Genomic DNA, 14,439 nt, shown 5'->3' with positions numbered 1-14,439 from the left:
GGGAAGGCGGTACCAGTAGAAGGCCAGATTAACGTGAAGGTCCAACGTAGAGACATGGATCGAATGAAAATCATCATCGTCGAGTTCATGATTGTAGCCATGGACTTCTTATATAATATATTCTAGGGTGACCCATTGCCTCAATATGCATGAGATAATTAACGGTAAAAATCATTGAAGAAGATAGAGGAGTCTATGAAGGGTTGCCAGAAGACAGCCTGTGAGTAATACTACAATGCACTGAAAAAACGTGTACAACACTCTACCGATCGTCTCAAGCGAATTGTCAAAAAAAGAGAAGGCCGAGCCTTTCGGAAGAACAGTGGATTTTGCAGTAGGAGAGGAACGTCTAGTGAAATTGGGAGGAACTTTACAGCCAAAAGTTCAGGAAGAGATGGAGAAAACTTCGCAAAAGGAGAAATACAATTTTGCCTGGAGTATAAAGGAGTTGATAGGGGTAGACCCGAAAATCATCAGCCATAAGTTACAGATCAGCCCGGATTCTAAACCGCTGTCCCAGAGGAAGAGAAAACATTCACCCGAGAAAGCAACTCGCCATCGCAAACGAAGTTCAAAAGTAAAAGGATGTAGGAGCTATCACGGATGTCCATTGCCCAGAATGGCTCGCCAATGTAGTGATGGTGAAAAAGTCTAATGAAAGTTATCGTATGTGTGTTGACTTTATAGATCTGAATAAGGCGTGCCCGAAGGATGCCTATCCATTTCTGAGTATTGATGAGCTCGTGGACTCTGCAGCGGGTCATGAGCTTTACTCATTCTCAGACGCAAAGGCGGGATATCACCAGATTTACATGAACACTAGAGATGAGGAGAAAACTTCGTTCGTTACATACCAAGGCTTGTTTTGCTATGTAAGGATGCCATTCGGTCTCAAGAATACAGGCGCTATATACCAGCGTTTGGTTAATTTCATTTTTAAAGATCAGATAGGGAAAAGTGTCGAAGTTTACGTGGATGATATGATCATTAAAAGCACAAAAGCAGAGGAGCACCCGAAATATATAAGGCGAGTGATGCGAATTTGTAGAAATTCAACCTGAAGTTAAACCCGAAAAAATGTGTTTTCGGGTCCCAGCAGGCAAATTCCTGGGATATATGGTCTGTCATAGGGGCATTGAGGCAACCCCGATAAGATCGAGGCGGTCTTGCAAATGCACCCGCCGAAGACTATTCATAATGTCTAGAAGCTGAATGGGCGAGTCACGGTCCTTGGAAGATTTGTCTCTTGTTCCGTAAAACGATGTCTCCCATTCTTCAAATTATTGAAGCACGTGAAGAACTTTCAGTGGACTGAGGAATGCAGGAACTGTTCGACAGTTTGAAAGCATTTTTAACAACTCCACCTCTACTGAGTAGGCCAGAACCAGATGAAATATTATATCTTTATATCGCTTCTACTGAAGAAATAGTGGCAGCAATTCTCGTGACAAAAAGGGAAGGCGAGCAGTTCCCAATCTACTATAAAAACAGGGTCATACACGACGCCGAGCTTTATTATCCAAAGCTAGAAAAGCTAGCCCTCGCCCTATACTCAACTATACAGAAACTCTGACACTACTTTGAATCCTATCAAGTGGTAGTCCAGACCAATCAACCCCTACGAAAGATACTTCAGAAGGCGGAAACTAGTGGAAGGATAGCCGAGTGGGCAGTCAAAATAGGAAGTTTGGGAGTGAAAAATGAGCCACGAAAAGTTATGAAAGCTCGGTCATTAGCTGACTTTGTAGCCGAGCTAACAAACAAACCAGCAAGCACTAAAAGAAAAAGAAGAGACGTGGGAGATGCGAGTAGATGGAGCAATATGCTCGGAAGGCGTCAGGATCAGAGTGAGCATCAAAGGGCTCGGGAAAGCCAATTTGGAAATCTCAACCTAGTTGTATTACTCGGTCTCAAAAATATGGTGGAATATGAAGCTACGATAGCATGACTATGTCTGTTAAAGGTACTAGGTGTGGAAAATTTCAACTGCTACAGTGACTCGCAATTGGTGGTAAACGAAGTATCTGAATCATTCATCGCTCGGGAGCCGTTGATCATAAGGTATTTGGCCAAAGTCCATTCTATTTTCAGAAACAGTAGAAGCCAAAGCTGGATACTCTAGCAAATTCTAAGAGAAGTAAACAGGCGGGCAGATGAACTCGCCAAATGGGCAGCGATAGGAAATGAGGAGAAGTTGGTGAACGTTCCCTTCGAGGTAAAGAAGAATGCCTCTATTGACGAGTTAGAAGTGTTCAATATATAAGACACGCGTATATGGATGGACCCAGTAAATGCCTACTTGACGTAAGGAGCTCTTCCAGAGGCCAAAGGAGAGGCTAGAAAAGTGGTCGCCAAAGCTTGAAAGTTTGCTATCTATGGCGAGTCTTTTTTATAAAAGATCCTTTACTCACCCATGGCTCAAATGTGTCACGACAGATGAAGGCGAGTATATATATTAAAAAAGCTCCATGAAGGCGTATGCAGAGCTCATGATAGGGCAACCACTTTAGTCAGGAAGGTGCTTTTGCAAGGCTATTACTTGCCTACAATAAAGAAGGACTCCATGGAGTTAACTAGGAAGTGAAGCATGTCAAGTACACGCTAATCTACCCAGACATCCAGTGATAAAGTTGACCCTGATCGGTAGCTCCTGGCCATTCGCCCAATAGGGGATGGATATACTGAGTCCCTTCCCTAAAGCAAGTGAGTAGAGGAAATTCCTCGTAGTAGCCATAGATCATTTCACAAAGTGGATTGAAGTTGAAACACTCGCCACCATATCTCAACAAAATATCACAGATTTCTTTTTAAACATGTTTTATGCGGGTTTGAAATGCCAAAGATCCTCATAACAGACAAAGGAAAACATTTCGATTCAACAAACTTTAGGAAGTTCTGCACCGAATACCACATTGATCTACGATTCATCTTGGTGTATCATCCATAGACGAATGAACAGGCAGAAGTCGCTAATCGTATGTTGTTGGCGGGACTTAAGCGAAGACTATATGAGTAGAAAGGCAGACAGAAGAACTCAACAACGTCCTCTAAAACTACTGAACAACTCCTCGTCAACCAACATGCAGACACCATTTTCACCCGTCTATAGAACAGAGGAGGTCATTCCAGTGGAGATCGGATCACCAACAACAGAGATACTAGACCAGGAGGAAAACAACAGCGTACTACGAAACAATTTGGACCATAATTGGTTAATTTAAAGTTCTTCACTGATTTCCATTTGAAAATTTAGGGTTTTGTAAATTGTTATGGGCAGGTGCTTTAATGGAAAACAGAATCGCTGCAACGACAACATGTAGGGATAATTTTTTAACTTTTACGTACATTAGAGCCAATATATTCCCCAGTGTATATATTAAGGGCACATCCGAACCTTTTTTCAAGAAGTAATAATAACCCAAGTACACGGTGTCGTATCATCCCTAAGGTGAGGGCAGGTATGTAATCTTGCTTGGCCCTGCCAATTTCCTTTTTCATAAACTGATTGACGCATCACTCATTAGTCACTAGACTACTGCAAGATCTACACTGAACTTGAAGCAATTACAGAAGCAATGGCGGCGATTTCGTGTCACAGTGCAGTTCCATCAAATAAAATCTCTCTCTCTTCCACTTCCTCTGCTTTTTCTTCTAACCTTCTCTCGCGTAACGCTCGATTCTCTACTGTAACGGCGTCAACTCAGGCGTTTCGTGGCAGAATCTTGTGCCAGACTTCTTCTGCTACTTCTTCCGTTAATGGAAAAGGTCCGTCTCCGTTCGCCTTTTTTACTCTTTTGGGTTCTAATATTCTTGATCATTTTTGTTGCAACGTGATGGTTTGTTTAATTATTTGTCAGTGTTTAAACTGAATGGCGTGGAATTAGGGTTTCTAGCATTTTTCGATAATTAGATTAGTGTTTAGCTGCGGGAATGTCTTCATAAATTAAGAAATGTTGACCAACTTTATTATTTGAAGTTTTGAACCAAGGTTTAGCTACAGAAATACTAGATAAATTAACAATTGATGACCTATGTTTACTGTAAGATGAGCATCTGAACTAGGATTCAGCTCTGGAAATGTCTGGTTAAATCGAGAAATGTTGAATTCATTGAAGCATTTGCGGCTTCACCGTTTATCTAAGTTTGTGATTTACAAGGGACTGTTGATAGACTGATTTTGATGTGCCAGTTCTGGTTTTGAGATTGATTGCATTTCCAAAATTATGAAGTCAATTCAACGCTCATTGTTGAGTAATTACAGTATCAAACGCTAAGAGGTGTCAATGTACTTCCGCCTCTTTGCAGTTTCAGAATTTTTCTTCACTTTTTGATTGTGATTTCACAGCAAAAACAGGGCTCAAGGATTTTGTTCACATTAGCGATTTTGACAAAGCCACTATTATGAAGATCTTGGACAGAGCTTCAGAGGTCAAGGCATTATTAAAATCTGGAGACAGGTCATTCCTTCCATTTAAAGGAAAGACGATGGCAATGATCTTTGCAAAGCCTTCTATGAGAACACGGGTTTCATTTGAGACTGGGTTCTTCTTGCTTGGTGGCCATGCTATTTATTTGGGACCTAATGATATCCAGATGGGCAAACGTGAAGAAACCCGTGATGTAGCTCGTGTTTTGTCTAGCTATAATGATATCATAATGGCACGTGTTTTTGCCCATCAGGTATGCTGGTGAGTTACTTTTGTTTTTGGAAAGTCATTCTGATGATTAAGTTGTGGTTTTATCCGTCTCTGCTTGTCTATACATCTGTAATATCATTAAATGGTTGGATGTGAGTACCATGCACCACTGAACTGAACTGCAATGGTTGGCAAAGATGTTACATTTTTGTAAAACTTCAATATCTCTGTCGCTTGAGAGTTCTTTAATATCTACGCTTGAACTTGAAAGCATTCATTTTGCATGTGCATATGTGGAGATACAGTTACATACTAGTACTTTTGCAGGATATTGTTGATCTGGCTAAGTATGCAACTGTACCTGTTATTAATGGCCTGACTGACTATAATCATCCTTGCCAAATAATGGCTGATGCCCTCACAATAATTGAACACATCGGTCAGCTGGAAGGAACCAAGGTTAGCTCATTGTACTAGCACTCAATTTAGTTTAAGTTCATCTTTGCACGTCATATATTGGAAATATTAATCCACTACATATTTCAGGTGGTATATGTTGGTGATGGGAATAACATTGTCCATTCATGGTTGTTGCTGGCATCTATTATTCCTTTCCACTTCATTTGTGCCTGCCCTAAAGGCTTTGAACCAGATGCTGAAACAGTCAAGAAAGCTCAGCAGGCGGGAATTGGGAAGATTGAGATTACAAATGACCCCAAGGAAGCTGTTAGAGGAGCTGATGTTGTATACTCAGATGTCTGGGCAAGTATGGGTCAAAAAGAAGAGGCCGCACACCGCCGTAAAGTATTTCAAGGATTTCAGGTATGTCAAGTATTCATCTCGGAAGTATTTGTATTAAGTAGTAACATAGATATGTCCTTGTGACACAGAAATTGTTGGCTTCAATTGATTAAGTGTCGGTTTATTTATTTTATGGGTTGGGCAGGCAGATCATTTTTAATGGGTTACTGACCTCCTGTATTTCCATTATCTTCATCATTTAAAATGCAAAGCTTTCCCGAGCGATAGTTTTAGAATAACAGAGCCTGTTCGTGCTAGGGGCTGCATTTAAATTCTGAATGAGATGCGAGGTGTCCATGATTGGATGTCTTAAATCATGCATATGAACATCTATTTTGCTTCATATTGACATTAAACATTGCAGGTTGACGAAGATCTAATGAAATTAGCTGGTCCAAAAGCTTATTTCATGCACTGTTTACCAGCAGAGAGGGGTGTAGAGGTAACAGACGGCGTCATCGAGGCTCCAAATTCTATCGTCTTCCCACAGGCAGAGAACCGTATGCACGCACAGAATGCTGTAATGCTTCATGTTCTTGGTCTGTGATCCTACACCAGTAATATCTTAATTGTGTAATGTGCAGGCGCCAATTTTAGATTGTTATAGTCGGCTATTTCATAACTTCAGTTTTGCAATTTCATTTTCAGCCGAAATAGCTTTGTAATTGTGTTGCTTGTTCCATTCTGCTCCCATTAGTTTTGTAAGGTAAGAACTCAATGATCGAACTCGAGCATTACAACTGTGCTTCCTACTTTTAACATATGGAATCATCTGGCTTCTGGTTATGTTAGAAATCTAATTTAGTTGTAGAAAATTTTGCATGTTTTTTAGAAAATTATTCCAAGAAAACTGAAAAACGGAATTTGATGTTTAGTTGTAGTATTTTCCAATTTAAAAAACTAGAAAACAATTTTGATAATTTTCCATATTATAACTAATGGTTGGAAAACACCAAAAAGATATTTTCCAACTTTTCCTTTATTAAACGTAATTTTTAGAAAACACAATTTTCTAATTGATATTTTTGTCTAACAAGTTAAAAAAACAATAAAAAAAATTAATTTAAGAATTTAATAACGAAAATCACTATTTATTCAATATAATTATTGATGGAAATTTTTTAACCGTTAGCAAGCACTTGCATATAAAAATGGCCACAGTTCATAATTTTGTAGTTCACAGCTCGAGAAACATTTGAACCGGTTCTAAACCGGCCCTTAAATTGTTCCGGGCCATTTTGGAACCAACAAATTCAAGTTGCACCAAATTTGAAAAACAAAAAAAATACATCAAAATTAAAATTACATTTAATATGATCAATTGATTAATTATATTAATAATGATTTATATAAACATGTTTTATAGATACTTTAAAATATATTTTTTTTAAATATACCAACCAACATTTTGGTTCCAAAAAAATATATTAAACCGTCTTGAAATCTCTTTTTTCATTTCTGATCCGGTTTTGACCCGATTTAGAGTGTGACCGTTTGTAAATTTTTTTTAAAAAAATATTTTCAGAGGTTATACAACATCCATGAAAAACAAAAATACGAAAATATCATTAAAAAAAAGTAGTATGTTGCTTAATTTTAGAAAATAGAAAATAAAAAACAATAAGAAAATTCAATAAGCAAATAAAATTTTAATTTTCTAGTTTTCCATTTGGAGAACAAAAAAACTGAAAAATAGAGAAAATGAAAAGAAAACTGGAAACAGAAAAGAGAAAATATTTTCTACAACTAAACAGGACATAAGTGTTTCTGAAACAGAAAAGAAATGAAGAGACACTGAGAAATGGTATTTTTTAAAAGGGTTAATGTCAAAAAAAATCACGAACTTTATATGTTTTTTCATTTTAATCACGTCACGAACTTTATCTGTTTTTTCATTTTAATCACGCAGCTTAAATTTTGTCATTTTCATGCACGAACTACCATTTTTTTTCAAAATTAATACACGGCGCTGAGGTGGCACTCCTTTATTGGTGTAAAATGACCTCCAGCTTAGCGAATTACACCAATGAATTTGTGACACGTAGCACCATGTGTGAATTTCAAAAAAATGGTAGTTCATGTATGAAAATGACAATTTAAACTGCGTGATTAAAATGAAAAAACACTTAATTATCCCTTTTTAAATATTAAAGTTACAAAATGTGAGGAAAAACATCAAAATATTAAAAAAGTAATGACATCTTTTAATATTTTTTTTGTTTTTACAGATATATAAGTATATTTTTATGAGACATTTTCTTATAAAATTATTTGAAAAAATGACTCAGAAATGCTGAAACATTGGTGAACAAGAGTTTCTGAGATTCTCCCGTTAGCACAGTTAATCTGTATTCAACATTGTCTCGCTTTTTGAATTTCACTAGAGGCGCATAATTCTCCCAAAAATCGGCTCTCAGAAATTACAAAAAAGAGAGAAAGAATTGACTTCAAAATAATCTCTACTTCAATTAGGATTCAATCAGGAATGAGATATTATCTTGTTTGAATTTACATGTACTATGCCTATAATGAATGCTATAGAAAGGGCAGGAACAGAATGCGAACACCAATCATCTACCGTTCTTCTATGCTGAATTTGTTCCAAGCATCCTGGGGGAAACAAAGAAGTTAATGAGATTTACCCAGATAAGAAGAGAAAACAGCTACAGCTACACCGATTACTTCTGCATTCTCTTTACCTTGAGAAGATCAAAAACTTTTTCGCAGGTGTATTTCTGCGGTATGCTTGCGCCTCTTTGTTGCAACTTGTCTGGATGAACAAACAGAGTGGCTTTGCGGTAAGCTTTCTTCACAGCAGCACTTGTTATCAGATCCGTCAGAGGAATTGGCTGCCACCCACTGTCAGGGCCAAGGATCTGCTCATTCAAAAAGCAATAAGAAATAGCTAGCGAGCAGTGAGTAAGCAAGCCATCATCGATGCAGGAAATGCTAATGCGACGAGATTATAAAACTCTAATTACTATAAAGGACCAATAACTTGCCAACAATTTTTATTTGCTGCATAATTTGTAGAACCAGATAGATAAAGATGAACATTAACAAGTTGAAACGTTCTACGTACATATTGTAGTGTCGAGAGCAGGGCTCGCAAATTTCTCTCCTTTCCACTGGACCACCGTTTAACATCAGCATCCAAATTTTCTGCCAATCTCTGCCATCAAAATTCAACGATAAGAAAAACATCCACAACTCATTATTATGTCAAGAATTCTATACTCTTGATCAAATTACATTTCTTTCAGCTTGTTCTTTCTGAGCAAGTAGATCACGCATATTCTTCTCTGCAAGAGCTTTTGCCTGAAATTGACATCAAAGATGAATGCAAGTTAAGACTCGGAGATATTTAGGTCTCTATATAGATTATACAGATTACGGAATAAGAAGCATACTGCGCGTTCTGCTGTCCTTTGATTCCTTTCCAATGTAGCCTTACACCTTTCAACTGATTCACCATTGGTGCCATTAAATCTCTCTGTTGAGTAGGGGCCTTTATAAACAAAATAAGTATCGTTCAAAAGCAGGCACAACATAAGAAGAATTGACAAAACACAAAATTATTGATAGCTTATACCATCATGGTTTGAAGAGGTAGGATGTCTTGAACTGCTGGAAGGAGCTGGACCTTTATATTGTTGATCCTACAGGAAAATACATCAAGCGTTAATATTTTGGTACCACCTAAAGATTATGACAACCAGAAAGCTGAAAAAACAATACACGGTGAAGTAACTCACATAAGAGTTTAACCCAGCATCTCTGGAAACACCCGAGAACTTTTCAGCTGTAAACATTTCGGCCCGATTTCTAGCATTAAAAGCAGCTATCTCAGACAATGCTCTCTCTAAGGCACGCTCCCTAGCCTCTACCGTTGCTCTCTCTACTGCAGCCCGCTCAGCCTTTAGTTTTGCTTCCATGGATGCTTTTTCTGCTGCTGTTTTACCTGATTTACCAATAGCTTCAGCGCAAGCCTTCTCTAACCTTTCTCGAGCTTCTGTCATAACCCTTTGATGAGCTTCGGCAGCTGCTTTCTTGGCAGCAGCCCTTTCCGCCCTCTCTCGAGCTTCAGTAAAAGCCCTTTCACGAGCTTCACGTATTGCTCTCTCAACGACTATTCTTTCCTTTTCTTTTTCCATTTCCCTCAATTTTGTTTCTTCCTTTGTTCCGTGATGCTTCTTTTCTGAGCCCATTTCCTTTTGCAAAGTATCCTCAGAGTCTCTCTTTTCTACTGTCTGAGTTTCATTCCGACTCTCCGCCTTTTCATGAGTGCTTTGGTGTGTTTTCTCCTCTGGAGATATCGCGATGTTCTTTCCTTCGCCTTCAAAATTATGTGGCTGCTGACTAGCATGCTCACCAATTCTATTATCCACCTTAAGAAAAGATTCAAAATCATCTTCATGGTTAGTTCCTACTCCAGGCTCCTTCATGTCATTATTTTCTCCCAGTTCACAAATTGTTTCTCCAACCTGTTTTTCTGGGTTGCAAAGTGTGTTGGATTCCATACCATTACCCGAGCATCTTGATGCAAAAGTACTCTCATTTTCTTCCTGGTTGAGGCCAATTTCAGGCTCAGTGACATCCTTATCATTTTCATCCAATTGAAAAGCTACTTCCTCAATATGCTTTACATGTTTAGAGACTGCAGCATCATATTCTGTCATATTATATCCATTTAGCTTGTAATCAAAATCTAAGTCAGTTTTGCCTAAAAACATATTAGTTGTGTGCTTCTTAAACCTATCAAGTCCAGTGAGATGCTGTGACATACCAATTTCAAGATTGCCTTCTTCCGCCAAGTTAAATGCCTCTTCAACTGCTTTAGTTCCAATTTCAGTTTCTTTAGCAATAGAATCTCCACTTACCTCCACCATTCTATCATTCTCTTCACTCGCAGCTTCTGAGGTTACTTCCAGACCTTCAAAATTTTCTTCTGCATGTGTTTCATCAACTTCACATGCATTATCATTTTCATTCAGCTTATGTACTTTAGTTGATTCAAGATTATCTTGGCACCTAAAACTCTGTTGAGTTGCTTCCAAAGTGTTCTCGATGTCTTCTGCCAGATGAATCTCTGTTTGCATACTTTCAGCTTCTAACCATTCACAAGTTTTTTCCGTCTCATTTTCATTTATTTGATTGAGCGTCTCTTCAGTCTCTTTGGCATCATCCAGATGCCCATTCACTTTTGTCGAACAATACTCTCTAAATTTTAACTCATGTTCTTCCTTTCCTTGAGAGTCATTATAATTTGCTTCAGTTACTTCCAGTTTCTGAACTTGATCAAATGTCTCTGTGTCCTCTGGTTTAGAAACACCATTTTGCTTCTTCTCATTTTCTTTGTAATCCCATCTCTCTTGTTGCTTTTCATTATCCGCTTTATCAAAATCTTCTTTTTGTCCCTCCCAATTTTCTTTGCACATATAAATCTCATGCAGTCTTCTCTCGTTCTCCTTTCTCAACGGAACTTCATTGGACTGATTCTCTACTTTCTCTTGATCATTTTCTTCATTTGACTGATTCTCTACGTCTTGACCATGTGCCTCGATTTCTTTTTTCCTAGTTTTCAGCGAATCTTCAGATGCTTTTAGTTCATACATATCTTTGTTCCCCTCCATCTCTTGGGTTTCATACTTCGCCTCTTTTTCTGGCTCATCCGATCTTTTTGTGATGCTTTCACATTGTTTGTGTTCACATGTCACTTCAGGTGTTTGAGCAGCATCTTCATTCTCATAAGCAGCTCTACTTTTATCTATTTTTTCTTCCTGACATTGAGTATTTTCATCTGATTTGATAATGTTTTTGAATAAATCCCATTTGAATGCTGCTGCCATCGAGTTTAGTACCCTCTCAACCTTCTCCTGCATAGGGGCCTCGTCAAATGCTTTTAGTTTCTTACCACCCTCCATTGGCTTTTTCATTGTTTCATCTCCTGCCATCTTCGCTTTGCAATCATTTCCATCTGTACATGGTTTCATTTTTTCAACATTGTTTGCTTGCTTGATCTCCAATACCATTGTCCTCTGGTCACTGCCACCAGCAGGTTCAGAAAATCCATTTGTCGCTATACCAATTTCTGCTTCCAGCCTATGATTCACTTGATCCCGTTTGGACTCTTTGCTTTGTGCTTCTCCGATGGCATTTTTTACAGCAGATACTTTCTCTGCATTAATATGGTCTGAAGTTATTTGGCTTGCTTTTGTTGCATTGCTCTCTGGTAAGCCTGTGAAAACTTGCTTTTGAGCAGTGTAAACTTTATGACTCGTTTCCTGAGCCACCTCATCTTTGCATCTGTTAGCTTCTTGGTCAACTCTATCCTCTTTTCTGCCAACTTTCAAGCCATCATTAACAGTTTTCTTTTCACGGCTGTGACGGCCTTGCCTCTTTCTTTCCATTAATTCTTTGGCTTTTGTCATCTTTGCTTGAGCCTCCTCTATTGCCTTCCTCAGGGCAGCTACTGAGGTACCGGCAGCTGAATTAGCATCCATTTCATCATCAAAGAGAGGTGGTAAATGACTACCAGCAGCCTCTTCTGCAGAATCACTTTCAAAAACCCCGAACTTCGAACTCATTGACCTCATAGAGCCACCCTTACTATCATTTAAGTTAGCCACTGAACTTAAAGGCGACGATATTGGTTGTCGTGTATCAAGGTTAGTTTCAAAATCATCGAATGATTTATTTGAAAACGATCTATTCCTACTAGATTTCTTCTTAGATTCGGCATGACTTGTAGAATCGTCTATGACAGCACCTCTAGGTTGTGGCCCAGACACGACTTTCCGGAGATATTTGGGTGGCTTCATACCCTGACTGACATTGGTATTTACGCGAGCATCCTTTAATACTGTCCGCACTGGCTTGAGACTTTCAGTCAGTTGAGGCGAAGTGGTTTCATCAACTAAACAAGCATAACCAGGAACAGAGTGGAGCTGGGCAATGTGTGTCATCCCATTCACCCCATTTTTGCTTCCCTGATTGCTTTTATTATATGATACATTGAACTCTTTCACACCACTTATTTCCGGTGACGGGGTGTGTTGCTCTCTGGAAACATTAGACTGCTGTGGCCTAGCAGTCGTACTCGTAGGGGAGAATTTTGGTTCAGCCGGAGTACTACACAATTAGAAGTTAAAGAGAAACCCATGATCATCGTAGAAGTTGAAGCTAGCATAGTAAAGCTATTAAATGCTTCTTGACATAATAAAAAATAAAAGCATAGAGACAAATGTTGGCATCTAAAAGTAGATTTAATTGCAGAGACAAACTCAATGATATGAATGACTAATTTAAAAGATAATCTGCAAATAAGCAACGACTGAAAATGCTTATCATTTCTATCTAATCTTTTTTTGACCGTGTGGAACAGAGTACACCTGAGCTTAAAAATGCATAACCCAACGACAGTCATTATTTCATAAAGTAAACTGAAAACAAACTAAATTTAACTCTAACAGTGTAAAATGCAGTAACTAATATACCGAAACTAGAATATAAATAGACAAACAAATGAAAACCATACCGAGCTTCTTTAGAGAAGCTGTTAACTGTTTTGCTTGACTTGATAACTAATTCTTCATAAGGCGCAGCAAAATCAGCTTCTCCAAAACCACCGAAAATGGTCGAATAATCAGGTCTGGAGGAGCTCTCTGAAGCATTACTCTTCAACTCAGGAAAATCAAGAATCGGAATCGAACAAGTACTAGAACCACCAAATATCTCTTTATAATCCTCCATCCTCGTCGTCTTTGACTTCACTTCACCTCCGAAAACGCCGTCGTATATATGCTTTCCACTTAAACTTCCAAAACCGCCATTATTAAGCTTTTTAGAGAAAGGAGCTTGCTGATACTCCATAGGTCTTATTAATAAGGGCTTGTTTGGATGCTTTTTGGTTTAATGTTCTTTGTTCTTCTTCTTGTCTGGTTTTGTTTTTCTTTCTCTCCGAAAAAAATTTATGCAGAGAGTCAGACACGAGAAGTAAGAGAAAATGAGAAAGATACGAGAAAATGAGATTTTTAAAAAGTGTGGGGGTATACAACGGATAAATGGTAATGTTTTGTACGGCGATTATTCAAAACCATCGGCTGAATGGGTTACCGGTTGAACCGGTGTTAGACAGTCGTTTTTACGGTTGTCATTTGGGTGATGTTGAGGGGTGGAGACAAGCTGTCGCCAATCAACGATGCCGCAAATAGGGGTAGTTTAGGAATAATAGATGATATAACGGGGGTGTTTTAGGGAAGTAGGTCGTGGAGTTTATGTGTGGAGGGTAATCGAGGGAATGTTCACTCGTGAAAAAACGCAGACGCGTAATTAAGAATCGGAGAGTATGGGACGGCAATCTCGTGTATGTAAATTCTTGAACCGACCAATTATTTGTTTGTTATTTTCAATAAATTGGCTTGAAAATTTCAATTGAAGTGAGATTGTGTATGAAAATGAAATGGAAATGATGTATGCTAAGGATGCTGAGAAATTAGAGTGCTGAATGATTGCAATGCTGAGTAGCTTCCTTCACATGGGACAGCAGCAATATGGAATCCCCCAGCCAACTTATAAAACACAACTCAACTACCACCCAACTCTTTATATGCCTTGTGTGTCCCCACCCCAAGAATTTTCAACCACCCAACACTTCAAACTTTGAACGGATTATTCCCCTCAGGTCAATTTATAATTCACATTTAATAATTCTAATTAATTAAACTTAATAGTTTTAAATTTTAAATTAATTAATTCTTTAAATTATACTCTCTATGTTTTTTTAATTATTCATTTAACCAAAATTATACATATGCACATTTTATCTTAAATTATAAAAGTAAATATTAATATAACCCTACTACTTAATAAATGCTTTGTAAATTGAGGAAGGTATAATTTAAAAAAATAATAGCTAAAGTTATCTGAAAATTCTAAATGTACAATTAATTAAAGACAAATTCATTTGTCTAAATGGACAATTAAAAAAAACGGAGGGAGT

The 14,439-nt window shown here is 38.0% G+C and overlaps 2 protein-coding genes across 3 annotated transcripts; one reads left to right on the top strand and one right to left on the bottom strand.

The window, feature by feature from the left end:
• The first annotated feature begins 3,511 nt into the window (after positions 1 to 3,511).
• Positions 3,512 to 6,224, top strand: LOC126665399 (ornithine transcarbamylase, chloroplastic). Its single transcript, XM_050358187.1, has 5 exons — positions 3,512 to 3,765; positions 4,346 to 4,680; positions 4,965 to 5,096; positions 5,184 to 5,459; positions 5,803 to 6,224. The coding sequence occupies exons 1-5, from the start codon at positions 3,576 to 3,578 to the stop codon at positions 5,983 to 5,985; spliced, it is 1,116 nt and encodes a 371-aa protein (XP_050214144.1). The 5' UTR covers positions 3,512 to 3,575; the 3' UTR covers positions 5,986 to 6,224.
• A 1,655-nt stretch (positions 6,225 to 7,879) lies between these two features.
• LOC126686629 (auxilin-like protein 1) lies at positions 7,880 to 13,908 on the bottom strand. Of its 2 annotated transcripts, XM_050380775.2 has the most exons (9): positions 12,976 to 13,908; positions 10,225 to 12,569; positions 9,194 to 10,110; positions 9,031 to 9,097; positions 8,849 to 8,946; positions 8,691 to 8,756; positions 8,521 to 8,610; positions 8,138 to 8,314; positions 7,880 to 8,048 (listed from the first exon to the last, which is right to left on the bottom strand). In XM_050380775.2, the coding sequence occupies exons 1-9, from the start codon at positions 13,308 to 13,310 to the stop codon at positions 8,013 to 8,015; spliced, it is 4,131 nt and encodes a 1,376-aa protein (XP_050236732.1). In that variant the 5' UTR covers positions 13,311 to 13,908; the 3' UTR covers positions 7,880 to 8,012. The 2 variants fall into 2 exon arrangements, with proteins under 2 accessions (XP_050236732.1, XP_050236727.1); XM_050380770.2 differs by having other exon boundaries at positions 9,194 to 12,569; positions 12,976 to 13,907.
• Between the last annotated feature and the right edge of the window lie 531 nt (positions 13,909 to 14,439).

This window comes from Mercurialis annua, linkage group LG1-X, assembly GCF_937616625.2.
Source record: "Mercurialis annua linkage group LG1-X, ddMerAnnu1.2, whole genome shotgun sequence".
In the NCBI taxonomy this organism is placed as follows: Eukaryota; Viridiplantae; Streptophyta; class Magnoliopsida; order Malpighiales; family Euphorbiaceae; genus Mercurialis; species Mercurialis annua.
This window is presented reverse-complemented; position numbering and strand designations above follow the sequence as displayed.

Bases quoted from the DNA above. Each gene is read 5' to 3' on its own strand.
- LOC126686629 (XM_050380770.2), bottom strand. From the start codon at position 13,310: ATGGAGTATCAGCAAGCTCCTTTCTCTAAAAAGCTTAATAATGGCGGT. The intron at 8,757-8,848 runs GTATGCTTCTTA...TGTCAATTTCAG, and splicing joins AAAGGACAGCAGAACGCGCA to GCAAAAGCTCTTGCAGAGAA. The intron at 8,611-8,690 runs GTAATTTGATCA...TTTTGATGGCAG, and splicing joins AAGAACAAGCTGAAAGAAAT to AGATTGGCAGAAAATTTGGA.
- LOC126665399 (XM_050358187.1), top strand. From the start codon at position 3,576: ATGGCGGCGATTTCGTGTCACAGTGCAGTTCCATCAAATAAAATCTCT. The intron at 4,681-4,964 runs GTATGCTGGTGA...GTACTTTTGCAG, and splicing joins CACGTGTTTTTGCCCATCAG to GATATTGTTGATCTGGCTAA. The intron at 5,097-5,183 runs GTTAGCTCATTG...TACATATTTCAG, and splicing joins GTCAGCTGGAAGGAACCAAG to GTGGTATATGTTGGTGATGG.